This window comes from Hemiscyllium ocellatum, chromosome 36, assembly GCF_020745735.1.
Source record: "Hemiscyllium ocellatum isolate sHemOce1 chromosome 36, sHemOce1.pat.X.cur, whole genome shotgun sequence".
NCBI classification, from domain to species: domain Eukaryota; kingdom Metazoa; phylum Chordata; class Chondrichthyes; order Orectolobiformes; family Hemiscylliidae; genus Hemiscyllium; species Hemiscyllium ocellatum.
This window is the reverse complement of record NC_083436.1, coordinates 26,221,152-26,236,764: the sequence shown is the minus strand read 5'-3', so window position 1 is coordinate 26,236,764 and position 15,613 is coordinate 26,221,152. Positions and strand designations below refer to the sequence as shown.

Sequence of the window (15,613 nt, the reverse complement as noted above, 5' to 3'; positions counted from 1 at the left end):
AGGCAAGGGAAGGTGCGATACATGGTCATTTCAGCAGAAATGCTGGAATGGCCTGATTTAATCGATTGCAGCAGCATAACAGAGGAGGGATTTAAAATTTAACTGTTTGACCAGTAATGGATAGGAAGAATCAAAATATGCCTCACCCCAAATATTTGGCAAGTATTCCCAAAAATGTACATGAAGGTTTAAAATCAATGCCTTATAATGTTTTTCTTACCACTCAATGAAGGGTATATATAGTGCCCAACAGGTGAATCTTCCCTTATTTAAAACTCTCCTACCTGCTGCCTGGCTTTCCTTTGTATGTCCAGACGAGTTTTCTTCAGTTCTTCCATCTCTTTACGAAGTTGCTCATTCTCTTTCTGTAACCTCAGTCGCTCCTCACTGACGGTGTCACAATCTCCACGAACAGACGCCAGGTTACTCTGTAGTTTTTGAACCATTTCTTGGCAACGGGACATTTCCTCCTCATAACTATAAAATGCACAGAATGGAAGGGAAGTTAATCTTAACAGATATAATTATTGGTCACAATTTCTGCAATATTTATAGACATGGAATATGCTTTTAAATAGTATTTTGACAGTGACTATTTTTAAAACTCCACTCTTCTTTCTGAGCGTTGTTTGAGCTCCTTATTTAAGACTGAATATTCTTGTATTGGAAGTAGCTCAGAGAAGCTACACGAGTACGGTTTCCTGGGATGAAGGGGCTACCTTATGAAAAAGAGTTGAGCAGATTGAGTCTCTGTACTCATGGGAGTTGAAGAGAATGATCTTATTCAAAAGTGTAAAATTCTGAAGAAAGCAGAACAGACACTGAAAGGGTAATACCTTGTGTGGGGAAATCCAGAAGCAGGGACACAGTTTAAGTGTAAGGAGTCTCCCAGTGAAGTTGACAATGAGGAAAAAACTCTTCTCTGCAAGGGTCAACAGGTTTTAAAATTATTTTCCACAAGCAGCATGCTGACTGAACATTTCAAGGCTGAATTAGACAGATTTCTGATTAGCAAGGAATTGGTGGATCAGACAAGGTAGCACTGTTCAGGCCATAATCAGATCAATAATGATTTTATCAAATGGTGGGGCAGGTTTGATTGGTAAACGGCCTATTACTGCTTCTGTTTCTTATATTCTTGTTTCTTTTAAAATGACAAACTGGAGGTGTCATAAGAACTTACTTATAATTTTGCTTAAATTGTATACTTGTCACAACCATTCGTAACATATGTAAAGTGTGCTAATGTACGTGTATTAATTTTGCGCATCAAGTATAATCCAGTTTGCAGTGCCTTGAATAGCTCAATTTTCATAGAATCATGGAATCCCTACAGTGTGGAAGCAGGCCACTCGACCCATAGAGTCTACACCAACCCTCTGAGCATTCCATCCAAACCCACCCCATTACCCCATCCCGATAACCCTGCGTTTCCCACGGCTAATCCACCTAGCCTGCATTTCCCATACACTGAGTAACTTAGCATGGCCAAGTTACTGAACTTAATTTTGTTGGCAGGGTCTTCCTAAAATTAACATTAATTGTGACCAAGAGTCAGTTCATTTAAAAACATGCAAGTTCCAGTCCAAATTTAAGTGAAAATTCATCTGAAAACTTCAGAAGAGCTTACATATTTTGATAGAAGAGACATAGAGCAATCTTTCAATTCAGTAACATGTATTTATTTCTACAGTATCATCATAAATTGCAATGAATAAAACCTGAATGATTCAAAGGCCAAGATGCGGAGAAGGATAAAACTACTTTAAAAGCAAACAAATGGTATTATTTGAAGTTGACATGAGAAAAGCAATTTAACTGATAATTATGTGGAACTAGCATCAACTTTTCTTGCACCAGTGCGTTATACCGACCAACAGTACTTTGGATTGGCAGCTATAGGTCCAATTCTTCAGGTTACTGAATTAATCTCAGTCATGTTGCAGTTGAGTAACATTCTAATTGGATGAGTAAATACTGAGGTGAGAGTTGGCTAAGATGGCATCACTTAGTGGAATATATAGGAGTACTGAAAAGCTCTTGGACAAGTTGCTGATATTTAAGTGACCTTGCACTGAGAAAATGAGTGAAAGCTATAACTACGTATTATGCAAACGGTGGATACTTGGATTACTTACAGTGTGGAAACAGGCCCTTCGGCCCAACAAGTCCACACCGACCCGCAGAAGCGCCATCCACCCATACCCCTACATTTACCCCTTACCTAACACTATGGGCAATTTAGCATGGCCAATTCACCTGACCTGCACATCTTTGGACTGTGGGAGGAAACCGGAGCACCCGGAGGTAACCCACGCAGACACGGGGAGAATTTGCAAACTCCAGACAGTCAGTCGCCTGAGGCGGGAAATGAACCCGGGTCTCTGGCGCTGTGAGGCAGCAGTGCTAACCACTGTGCCACCGTGCTGCCCATGGATTGCAGAAACATCTGGTGAGACCACAACTAGGGTATTCTATCCAATTCTGGTCACTAAACTTTAGGAGGGGTAGGAGTGGTATGAGGGTCTTTTAGAGTTAACAGTATGTTTACAAGGATAAGGAATTAAAGTTGCAAGGTTACTTTGGAGAAGCTACAGCTGTTCTAGTTGGAACAAAGGTGATCGAGGGAAGATTTGACTGAGCTGCAAAAGACTAGTGAAAGATTTAGATAACATGGTCGTAAGGACTGCGTTCACAGATTTGAGGTTATAGGCAAGAGATGTAGTAGTTATGTGAAGAGGAACTATTTAACATTGTGAGTGCTAGTGACCTGGAACTATTGCCAATGCAAGTGATGGAAGTTGAGTTAATCAAAAATTGCAAAGGAGTTAAATGCACACTGGAGGGCAATAACTTTGCAGGACTGCAACAATCAAACAAGTGGATGAGACTGAACAATTTACAGAGAACTGGTATGGACTCGATTGTCTGAATGTTCTCCTCCTATGTTGCAGAGATTTTCAGAAACCGTGAAATGGCATGAAAAATTGTGTTGTAACATAAATGCAGAAGGAAGGGATATTCTTACTTCATCTCAAGTTTCTTGATTTTGTTTTGTGCTGTTTGTAAACTAATCTGGAGATCATCTTTTGAACGTTCTGCATTAAGACATCGCTGGTGCAACTCATCAATTTTTCTATGATCTTCTTCAGTGCCTATGCCATTGCGATAAAGCTGAAACAAAAATGTTACACAAGAGAACTTCAAGTCCGATGTTCACTTTGGGATTTTGAGGAAAAAAGCCAAGAAATTTAAAACAAATTGGAAAATTTGTCCCTTCAGAAAGCATATGGTCAATGAATACAATAGAAAAGAGCTGGACCACATGCTATTTATTGAACTTCGAAAAAAAAGACAAACAAAAATGTGATTCCATGTGCAAATCACAATATTATTTTTAATGTCCACAGGAAAAACATCTGGCCTATTGTTCCTTGAAGAAAATTGGACCCTTGTCAGTGATGAGAATGACTTGCAGTACACTCTAAAGTTTGGAAGAATGTAATGAGAAGCACTCTTTGCATGTGCTTTGTTAAACAATAAACTAAATCACTTTAAAATCACTAGCATGGAACACATTTGAATTTGCTTGAGGTTTCATTGATGTTTTACTTTGAGTAGCTGAGACATATAGATCTTGATCAATTGTCGATCCATATTGAATTAATTGATCACATTCGAGGTATTGGCAGTAGGTGCTGAAATTGGTGATCTACAAAAAAGATGAAATCAAAGTGATCTGTTCCTGCTCCTAATTACTTGTCAAGCACACCTTACTGCAAAGGTGTATGTGCAGAAATTTACACACAAGCACTGCATTCAGGATCCCACTAACTTTTGGGAAATCTTGCCCAAACATCTGTGAGCTGAGAATCAGCCAGTAAGTCATAGGAAAATTCATGGCAGAAACCTGTGATTCTTACTAGATATCATCCTTGAATAGAAGGACAACTGATGACATATGTCAGTAATCCCCAGTCAGAATGTGTTTTGGTGTCTCTGTGGTTGAATAACTTCTGAATACACATTTACAAGGCCACTTGCGCAGTGGGTGAAGGACATCTGTGGAACCACAGTAAGCAGTCAAGACCTTAAGGATAGCAAATAAAAACTTCCAAATACAAACATGATTTTAGAAACAGACATGTGACTGGCAGATTTATTTCTGTTAAATGTGGAACATTTCTTACTTTTGAACCACTATTTTATGATTTGCAGCTCTCACATTTATTATTCTCTTAATATTTCTTTCTGTTGGTCAGTATTGATTGGCATGAGGTTTAGTTACTATTAAATTTATTCATATTCTTTGATTTCTTATAATGAACTCCACCTTGATCACAGTAGTTCACACTAATTACCCATGAACATCTATCCTTATCCTGTAGTTTTCAGCAATGGTAACTCAATAGTGGATTGATTTTGTATTGTAAACTATGAGCATAGGATCTACATCAAATATGAACAATGTTGAACCTCAGGGTCAGAGCAATTAGTGTGTTAATTGTAGGAGGAAATGGAAGGGTGATAATTAAGGATTTTTTAAACTTGCTGCTGAACAAGTAACTTAAAAATCAACTCAGTTATTTAACTTTAGGTACTGCTGAATGTATTTATTTTGGTGTCTTCCTCCTGAATCTGTCAATCTAATGGTCTTGCTCTATTGAAGGTACTCCTTTGGTTGGAAATAATTCATACACAAAAGAAAGCTTGGTGTGTTTTATTTCTGACAAGTTCTCACTGATAAAATGAATTTGCTGAAATCTAAAAATAATCTGTCACCAGAAATTCATAATTACAGATGCACAGGTCTGAAGTAGAAAAGGCATTTTAAATCAGGCAACTAAAGTGTAAAATTAGTACCCTCACACAAAATGATGTGTAGTACATGGCTTGTGGTACTGTTATGGATCGGATCAGATCAGCTCAAAAAAAGTGTGTGAAAGGATTCTCATAAGGACTCTTGATGTCAATCGTAAAGGAGGAGATAACTGAACACCTGGAAACACAAAGCTCAATTCACCATGTCAACTCTATTTCTTGAAGAGCAAGTCTTGCTTGACAAACTTGCTTGAGTTCTTTGAGGTTGTAACCAGCAAGGTAAAAACTGGGGATCCAATGGGTGTGGTATATCTAGACTTCTAGAAGACATTTGACAAGGCGTTCCAGAAGGTTAAGGGTAGAGCCTTATAGAATACTAGCTGACTGATAGAAAGCAGAAGGATGGGATGAATGGATGTTTCTCTGGATGGTGAACTGTAAATACTGAGGTGCTGTCGGGTTCAGTTCTCAGATGTCAACATACACAATCCTTATAAATGATTTACAAGCGGGGAAAAAGTGTAACAGAGCAAAGTTTGTGGATGATACTAAAATAGGGCTGGGAAAGCAGGAAGTGACGAAGAGGCTAGGAGAATGGACCAGAATCTGGCAGATGGAGTTAAATGTGGGTAAGTGCGAGGTTGTTCATTTTGGCTGGAAAAATAACAGGTCAAATTATTATTTAAATAGGAAACTGATTCAAAGTGCGACACTGCAGAAGGATTTGTGCATGCATCACAGAAAGTGGGTACGCAGGTGCAGCATACAATAAGAAGGGCAAATGAAATCCTGACATTATTGCAAAAGGACTGGATTGTACAAGTAAAGTTTTGTTAATATTATAAAAGGCGTTGATGAGACCACACCTGGAATATTATGTCCAGTTTTGGTCTACTTACTTGAGAAAGGATGTGATGGCACTGGAGACAATTCAGAGGAGATTCACAAGCTTGATTCCAGGAATGAAAGGGCTGTCTTATGAGGAACAGTTGAATAGCTTGGGCTTATACTTGCTGGAGTTCAGAATAATGAGGGGGCATATGATTGAAGTATATGAAATACCAAACGATAAGGTGGACGTTGAACCGATATTCCCCCTTGTAGGACAGTCTCAAACAAGAGGGCATAGATGTAGAGTGAGAGGAGGTAGGTTCAAAACTGAGATGAGGAATAAACTACTTCGCTCAGAGGCTTGTGAATCTGTGGAGCTCACTGCCACAGAGTGCAGTGGAGGCAGAATCAATCAACAGGTTCAAAAAAGAAATAGATATGTTCCTGATGAAAAGCAGGATAAAGGGCCAACAGGGAGTGGGCAGGGAAGTGGAGGATACGATCAGCCATGATCATGTTAAATAGCAGTGTGGGCTCGAAGGACTGTTTTGCCGATGTTCCCTCCTAATTTCCATGTTTTCCTACGTTCCTCTCAGATTTAAGGCAACAGTAATTCATTTTACAGATACAGCTTTAAATATAAGATACAAATCAACAAGGATTTGCAGAATATAACCACAAATTAAAGTCTGTGAGTCACCCTAAAATTACTAGCAATTGATGGGACACAACTGGTAAACCTACGCAAAAACCTATCTTACAATTAGCTTCTTTTTAAATAACTTGTTCTTGGGATAAGTGTGACAAAGGCAAGACCAGGGTTATTGCCCATCTCTGACAAGGTAGTTATAGACCTTCTCCTCAACTCACTGCATTCTTGTTTTGATAGTATTTCCGCAATAGTATTTAGTAGAAAATTCAAAGATTTTCATCTAATGACAGTAACAGAAAAGTAACCTATATCTAAGCCAGACTGCTGTGCAAATTGTTGAGAACTTGAAGATGATTGTTCATCACCTTGATGCTTATTTTTCTTAGTGCTGAGGATTGAAGGATGAAGAGGTGCTTCAAGTAAGGTTGATAAGTTATTGAAGTGTGTCCTGTGGACTTTACATACTACGGCAATAAAGTTCAGGCAGTGAAGAGTTGGATATTGAGTCCAGAGATTGAGATAAGGGATCAAACTAAATGTGTTTCATGAATGGGGTAACACAAAGAAATTGCCTTCGTTGAAAGTTTAAGGGAGACTACTGAGCTTTCTCTTGTTTAAGGTAGTCATTACCTAACAATTAGAAAGCATAAAATTTAGCACCTACATCATTCCATGTTTGGAGTATTTTTACGTTTCATCTGGGCTGCTTCACAATCAAAGAAATTGTGAACAATGTTGATTACTGCAGAAACAAGTACAGCTTCACTATTGTGTTATCAGTAGCGGATGTGGTGGAGGTCTGGGTGGTATGCTCTCGGATGGTCAGTGCAGACGTTATGGGCCAAGTGGCCTCCTTCTGCACAATAAGGATTCAATGATTCTAAGTATGAAACCAAGGAGAAATACATAAATTGACAGAAAGGGGGAGGGGAAGAAAGAGAGAAAAAAGTTAAAAGACACAAAAATGGAGCAACACAGGTTCTAGAAGTCATCTTATTTCTGAGATATCTTACACAAACAATTAATAAGGTCAAGGCTACTGCTAACTGAGATTCACACTGAACAAAAATGTCATTTGCAAACTGAATTAATAATCCATGGTAGATAATAGTCCCCTTGGTCTAATCAGTTTATGCTCTACACAAGTTTGTTCCCACAATATTTCATCTAACATTACCAGTATATTCTTCTACTCCATTAATATATATGCTATTTGCTTTTATTTCTCCCCTTAGTGTCACATTTTCATAATTCTTTGGGTGAACAAATTTCTCATCAAATTCCCATTAGATATAACTTGAATAAATCTATGTTTGACTTATATTTATGACTTCCTAGGCTTGGAACTGTCCCAGAAGTGGAAATATTATTTTCCATGTCTACCCTATCAAACCCTTTGAAAGAGATTTATAACACTTTCAGTTTACCCCTCAGCCCTCTCTCTGATTGTGAAAGGAACCACTACTTATTTGGCCTTGGCTCTGATAAAATTCTTGTTGCTCTGTTGCATATTCTTCAATTCCACCATACCCTTTATATAATATGCCAGGTGTGGTCTGACCAGATGCTGACACAAGCTTACCTTAATTGTTCTGTTTTTTAATTCCATCCATCTAGAAATCAGCCCTAGCAGCTCTTTTAGGTATTTTTTTGGGAGGACTTTAACATCTCTGAATGGGTTGATTAGAAAATATCGATTAACCTGTGTCTCTACTTTTACTATGTGTGTTTTTACTGCTATATTCTTTTACTTCTCTATCCCATTCATCTCCTTATTATTCAGGCAATATACAGCAGGCATATTACAAGAGGACATTGCAGGAATACAAAGTAAAAGAAGAATGCAAAAGTATTTAACATAAAATAGAGAGACTGTCAAATCTATAAGCTGTTAATCCTTGGGAAGAAACAGATAATATATATCACTTTACTGCCATTATGATAAGGATACACACAGCACACATGACAAGTTCCATCCATTTAACTCAGTCTAGCTTACTGCTGGTAAAGACAGAAAATGAGACTGGAGAGAAAAACATGCATTGCAAAGTGTGCAAAAATCAAAAATTTTAAAAATAAAACATACTAGAGTTTGATTTGTTTTACCTTTTCAAGTTCCTCTTCAAGAGCTCGCTTCTCCCTTATTATCCTTTCAATTTGTCCTTGTTTATCACCACAGTTCTATTAAGAAGCATATATGTTACAGTAAATTGGCAAAGACATTAAGCATGTTCTTTAAAAGAAATATCAGTTTGTGGTGGACACCGTGATCACCTTATCCAAGGTACAAACCAGTGAACAGACTTGAGGAAATTTGAATATTTATCTTGTCTTGGTTGATATTGGCTGGCTGATCTGTATTTCTTTCTTTCAAAGCAAAAAGTGTGTCAGTGGTGGATTGACAAATCATGGAAATCTGTGGCAACATCTTAGGTTCGATAATATGAGATGCTGGTTTTATGAGACACCCAACAGAGCATGAACTCAGTAGTCAGAGGGAAATTGAGAAACAAACTTGTCAGGAGATCTCAGCTATCTGTAAGAATAATAGGGTAGTTATAAGGGGATTTTAACTTTCCAAACACTGACTGGGATTGTCATAGTGTTAAAGGTTGGATGGAGAGGAATTCCTTAAGTGTGAACAAGACAATTTTCTGATTCAGTATGTGGATGTACCTACTAGAGAAGGTGCAAAACTTGATCTACTCTTGGGAAATAAGGCAGGGCGGGTGACTGAGGTGTCAGTGGGGGTAGCACTTTGGGGCCAGCGACCATAATTCTATTCGTTTTCAAATAGTGATGGAAAAGGATAGATCAGATCCAAAAGGTGAAGTTCTAAATTGGAGAAAGGCCAATTTTGACGGTATTAGGCAAGAACTTTCGAAAGCTGATTGGAGGCAAATGTTCACAGGTAAAGGGACGGCTGGAAAATGAGAAGTCTTCTGAAATGCGATAACAAGAATCCAGAGAAAGTATATTCCTGTCAGGGTGAAAGGGAAGGCTGGTAGGTATAGGGAATGCTGGATGACTAAAGAAATTGAGGGTTTGGTTAAGAAAAAGAAGGAAGCATATGTCAGGTATAGACAGGATAGATCGAGTGAATCCTTAGAAGAGTATAAAGGAAGTAGGAGTATACTTAAAAGGGAAATCAGGAGGGCAAAACTGGGACATGAGATAGCTTTGGCAAACAGAATTAAAGAAAATCCAAAGGGGTTTTACATATGTCTTAAGGATAAAAGTGTAACTAGGGAGAGAATAGCACCCCTCAAAAATCATCAAGGCAGCCTTTGTGTGGAGCCACAGAAAATGGGGGAGATACTAAATGAATATTTTGCGTCAGTATTTACTGTGGAAAAGGATATGGAAGATATAGAATGTAGGGAAATAGATGGTGACATCTTGCAAAATGTCCAGATTACAGAAGAGGAAGTGCTGGATGTCTTGAATCTGTTAAAGGTGGATAAATCCCCAGGACCTGATCAGGTATACCAGAGAACTCTGTGGGAAGCTAGAGAAGTGATTGCTGGGCCTCTAGCTGAGATATTTGTATCATCGATAGTCACAGGTGAGGTGCAGGAAGACTGGAGGTTTGAAAACGTGGTGCCACTCTTTAAGAAGGGCAGTAAAGACAAGCCAGGGAACTATAGGCCAGTGAGCCTGACCTCAGTGGTGGGCAAGTTGTTGGAGAGAATCCTGAGGGACAGGATGTACATGTATTTGGATAGGCAAGGACTGATTACAGATAATCAACATGGTTTTGTGTGTGGGAAATCATGTCTCACAAACTTGATTGAGTTTTTTGAAGAAGTAACAAAAAAGATTGATGAGGGCAGAGCAGTAGATGTGATCTACATGGACTTCAGTAAGGTGTTCAACAAGGTTCCCCATGGGAGACTGATTAGCAAGGTTATATCTCATGGAATACAGGGAGAACTAGCCATTTGGATACAGAACTGGCTCAAAGGTAGAAGACAGAGGGTGCTAGTGGAGGGTTGTTTTTCAGACTGGAGGCCTGTGACCAGTGGTGTGCCACAAGGATCGGTTCTGGGCCCACTACTTTTTGTCATTTACATAAATGATGTGGATGCGATCATAAGAGGTACAGTTAGTAAGTTTGCAGGTGACAGAAAATTGGAGGTGTAGTGGACAGCGAAGGGGGTTACCTCAGATTATAACAAGATCTGGACCAGATAGGCCAATGGGCTGAGAAGTGGCAGGTGAAGCTTAATTTAGATAAATGCAAGGTGCTGCATTTTGGAAAAGCAAATCTTAGCAGGACTTATGCATTTTATGATAAGGTCCTAGGGAGTGTTGCTGAACAAAGAGACCTTGGAGTGCAGGTTCATAGCTCCTTGAAACTGGAGTCACAGGTAGATAGGATAGTGAAGAAGGCATTTGGTATGCATTCCTTTATCAGTCAGAGTATTGAGTACAGGAATTGGGAGGTCATGGTGAGGCTGTACAGAACATTGGTTAGGTCACTGTTTGAATATTGCGTGCAATTCTGGTCTCCTTCCTATTGGAAAGATGTTGTGAAGCTTGAAAGGGTTCAGAAAAGATTTACAAGGATGTTGCCAGGGTTGGAGGACTTGAGCTATAGGGTGAGGCTGAACAGACTGGGGCTGTTTTCCCTGGAGCGTCGGAGGCTGAGGGGTGACCTTATAGAGGTTTACAAAATTATGAGAGGCATGGATAGGATAAATAAACAAAGTCTTTTCCCTGGGGTGGGGGAGTCCAGAACTAGAGGGCATAGGTTTAGGGTGAGAGGGGAAAGATATAAAAGAGACCTAAGGGGCAACTTTTTCACGCAGAGGGTGGTACGTGTATGGAATGAGCTGCCAGAGGATGTGGTAGAGGCTGGTACAATTGCAACATTTAAGAGGCATTTGGATGGGTATATGAATAGGAAGGGTTTGGAGGGATATGGGCAGGGTGTTGGCAGGTGGGACTAGATTGGGCTGGGATATCTGGTCGGCATGGACAGGTTGGACCGAAGGGTCTGTTTCCATGCTGTACATCTCTATGACTCTATTTTCTTATTATTTCACTCCTTAAAACACAAGATAAATTATTTCCTGCAATAGTACAGCATGGAGAATACTTTTAATAGCATAAAATAACTGCCAAACTATCTCATCACTTGAGCACTATATAATTTTATTTCCCAGTAACAAAAATAAACAATGACACACTCACAGAAGGAACAGACAACATATTTTTATAAGAGACATTGTAATAATTGGTTTCTAATCGCTCTAAATTTGTACTGAGAGATTGAATTGTAATGTAACAACCATTTCTATAACATTGTCTGCCTCTACACCTACAAAGCAAATCTGCCACTGAAACCACTAGGACTGGATATTACATCCTTCTGTCAGCTGTGGTTTTTGCAGACATGTAAAATATATAAGGTGCCTAGTCAACCAACTCTGACTCAGGAGGGGTGAACAGTAAGCCTGCCCACCTTAGGACTACTGATGTCTTTAAGATGCCAATTAGTATCCACTTAAGACTCACAATCTACCTCTACTCCATATTATGCAGGGCAGTGGAAGATGGACAAGGTGGAAAGGCTGATATTTCACCCAAATTGGTGAAAAAGTAGGAAGGAGGATTGGAAAAATCATCTGAGGGTACCCTGTGTGCCTCAGGAGCAGCTTCTCCAAGATCACATCCATATATTGTGCCTCTCTGCCTGGCTTTCAAAACCTAACCCCTCACCCCTTGCCCTAAGGTTTGTGATACATCTCCACCCCAAAAAAGCCCATAGCTACCTGGGGTCTAGTGCCCATATTTGATCTTCATGGGCCTAATTGAAGTTTCAGCAGCTCCCTTCATAATTTTGACACTCCTGGGACTGAGAGGGCAGGACTTCCTTGCACTGAGGGCCAGACGTCAAATCCTGGGATCGTTAAGGCCATCAGTGTATTATTGTTACATGGTAGACTTTTTTTTAAAAATGTCAGTTGCTTTCCAAGTATCTTTTCTCCTGGGAAGCTGGACAGAATGGGATGGAGGGAGAGCTCATCCAAAAAATGTGCTGTGTAGGTCTGGAAATGCTGGTGTTGAACTGGGGTGCACAAAGTTAAAAATCACACAACACTAGGTTACAGTTCAACAGGTTTAATTGGAAGCACTAGCTTTCGGATGCACTCTGAAAGCTAGTGCTTCCAATTAAACCTGTTGGACTGTATCCTGATGTGGTGTGATTTTTTAACGCTGTCTAGATCCTCTCCTGTACTGCCCTACTCACCATTGCTGCCATCCATGCTGTCTCTTAGCGCCCACTATTACTCAAATATGCAATCTTCGTATACCATTCCTTTGTAGCCTTCACACTTAGGAGGTCCACTCATGGCTCAGATTTAAAATGCACTCTTATACAATTAAGTTGTACCACTGCTTTAACTTAGGAGGGGAAGGTGATGGTGCGGTGGGAATGTTACTGGATTAGTAAACAAGGGGGTTTAGCTTAACAAGTCATCTCCTCTGCCCTGAAGCTCTTCAGCCACGTCCTCAAACAGACTCGCTACCACAGCCACATCTCCTTCCTCAGCACCTGTCTATGAACCGACTGACCCCGCATGGACTCCAGTCTACGTTCAGACCAACAAAATTTGGACACAACCAGGACAACCAGTACCTATTCATTCCTGAAGAAGGGCTTATGCCCGAAACGTCAATTCTCCTGCTCCTTTGATGCTGCATGACCTGCTGCGCTTTTCCAGGTTTAGCTTAACACTCTGGGGACATGAGTTCAAATTCTACCATGGGCAAACCTTTAAGGATGAGATGGTGACTCAATGGTTACTACTGCTGCCTCAGAGCGCCAAGGACCTGGGTTTGATTCCTGCCTAGGGTGGCTGTTGTTGTGGACTTTGTGTGGGTTTCGTCCGACTGCTCCGGTTTCCTCCCATAATCCAAAGATGTGCGGGTCAGGTGAACTGGTCGTACTAAATTTTCCATAGTGTTAGGTGCATTAGTTCAGGGTAAATATATAGGGTAGGGGAATGGGTCTGGTAGGTCACTCTTTGGAAGGTCAATGTGGACTGGTTGGGCTGAAGGGCTTGTTTCGATACTATAGGGAATCTAATCTAATCTAAAACTCCAACCACCTCAGAATCCACTTATCTAATGTCTTGTAGCATTATAATCCTACTCCTCCACAGCCCTGAATACTGTTTCTCTGAGCTTAGCCTTTTGTGCAGATCCTTACTTCTTTCACAATTCCATCGGCAGCCATACCTATAGACTGTACTACAGCACCCTGCAGGGAAGGACCCTGCCTCATTAACTTTACTGATTTATACATTTCTCTGAAACACCTCTGATCAAACTTTCAATCACCATGCACTCCCCCACCCCTTAATGTCGCCTTCTACCTTCCATTTTTTTTTAAAAACGTCAGTAGGTGCCTTGGAATAATTTTCAACATAAAAAAGTACTACAATTGTCCTTGGAAAACCATTGCCTGATATATTTTCCATCAGTGAATCTGATGAGAATATTTATGTTTGAAATAACTGGAAAATTGCATCAATACTGGATCAACAACAGCTGCTCTTGCCTCAGTTTATTTCTTCTGAATATCAGGTAAGCCTACATACCATTTGCATATCAGACAGTTCTTCAGCTAAACGGGAAATTTGTACATTGCTCTGTTTCCTAACATTTTCAACCTGTAATGGAAAGAAAATGCATGTTTTTATCTCATTCATGGGATTTAATCTTCTTAAAAACACCAAGGTTTTAATCTCTGCTTATTTTAGCAAACACTATATAATGGATTAAACTGCAGAACATTTCTTCAGATAATGACCTATTTAAACTCAAATCTATTTACATTTTCATATTTAACTCTAAAAGCTCAATTGTTGATTGATTCATTCTAATCAGCACTGAAGAATAGTTTGTGGTTATATTTAAATTTAGCTTCCACTGGTAAATACAATGAAACAAATGCTCCATCTTCTGCTGGATTATGTTTTGACAAGATAAAGTTTCCAATTCCATGCTTGGCATAACTCAGAATTTAAAATCACACAAATCAGGATAATCAATCATAAGTGACTGTGACAGGTACATCACAAAAAGAAATGGGGTTACTTTTCAATAGAGTGATTTAATGCTCTTGGTCTTATTTTGCAAGTGGATTCAACCGATTGCTGGTCTCTGCTCTCTTCAATTATACATATATAAATTAAACAGCAGAACACGTCACACCAAAAGTCTTCAACTGACTGCTGATCTTACAAATCTTCAGTGGCCTGTGTTCAAGCCCGACCTGCTCCAGAGGTGTGCTAGCATTTCTGAATAGAATGATTAAAACAAACTCTCATAAATCATCACTATCAAGGAAAGGTCAATTTATTGGACTTGAAGTAACTGCTGCAGCAGCAGAATAGGGGACATGGATGGGATGAATGGCCAAAGTCTTTTTTCCAGGGTAGGTGTGTCCAAAGGTAGAGAGCATAGATTTAAGGTGAGAGGGACAAGATTTATAAGGGACATAGTGAGCAAGCTTTTCACAACGAGGGTGGTATTTGTATGGAATTAACTGCCAGAGGAGTTGGTGAAGGCTGGTACAATTACAACATATAAAAAGTTAAAAATCACACAACAACAGGTTATAGTCCAACAGGTTTAATTGGAAGCACACTAGCTTTCGGAGCGACACTCCTTCATCAGGTGATTGTGGAAGGCTCAATCCTAACACACAGAATTTATAGCAAAAATTTACAGTGTGATGTAACTGAAATTATACATTGAAAAATTGATTGTCTGTTAAGCCTTTCATCTGTTAGAATACAGTGATAGTTTCACTTCTTTCATGTGTAAATCACACAACCTTTTTTTAAAAGTTGCATTCTCGGGTTAGCTGTTAACAATGGTGATAGCTAGAAAATATGTTGAAGGTGTTCTTTGTCTATGCCATGACGTTTAGATTGATTCTAATCTAAAAAGTGAGATAACAGAGTTTTACATAAAGTCATGCAGTTTTTGAACTCAGAGTTCTACATGAATGCATGCAGTTTTTGAGCAAAGTACAATGTAGCCCTGCAAGTACAAATTCACCCCACAAAATATATGTGTGCATGTGGGTCTTTGTCTGTCTGTGTTGGGAGTTGTGAGTGTGAGAAAGTATATGTGTGTGTTGTAGTGAGTGCAGAGTGTCTTAAGTCTGTGAGGGGGTGCATGTGAGAGTGTGGGAGTGCGTGTGTCTGTAAGACTGTGTGCGCGCTTCTGTGTGTCTGTGTGCATGTGTGTATAGGAGTGCCTGTGTGTGTGTATAGTGCAATGGTGGTC

General features: G+C 39.6%; 1 protein-coding gene across 1 annotated transcript in view; it reads right to left on the bottom strand.

Moving 5' to 3' along the window:
* Window positions 1–15,613, bottom strand: part of sclt1 (sodium channel and clathrin linker 1) — a 116,265-nt gene that overhangs the window by 46,244 nt on the left and 54,408 nt on the right. Inside the window, exons 15-18 of the mRNA XM_060851470.1 lie at window positions 13,915–13,986; window positions 8,411–8,485; window positions 3,029–3,174; window positions 285–477 (exon numbers count right to left, since the gene is read on the bottom strand). Coding sequence (XP_060707453.1) covers window positions 285–477; window positions 3,029–3,174; window positions 8,411–8,485; window positions 13,915–13,986 — 486 coding nt within the window. The remainder of the gene's footprint in view (window positions 1–284; window positions 478–3,028; window positions 3,175–8,410; window positions 8,486–13,914; window positions 13,987–15,613) is intronic.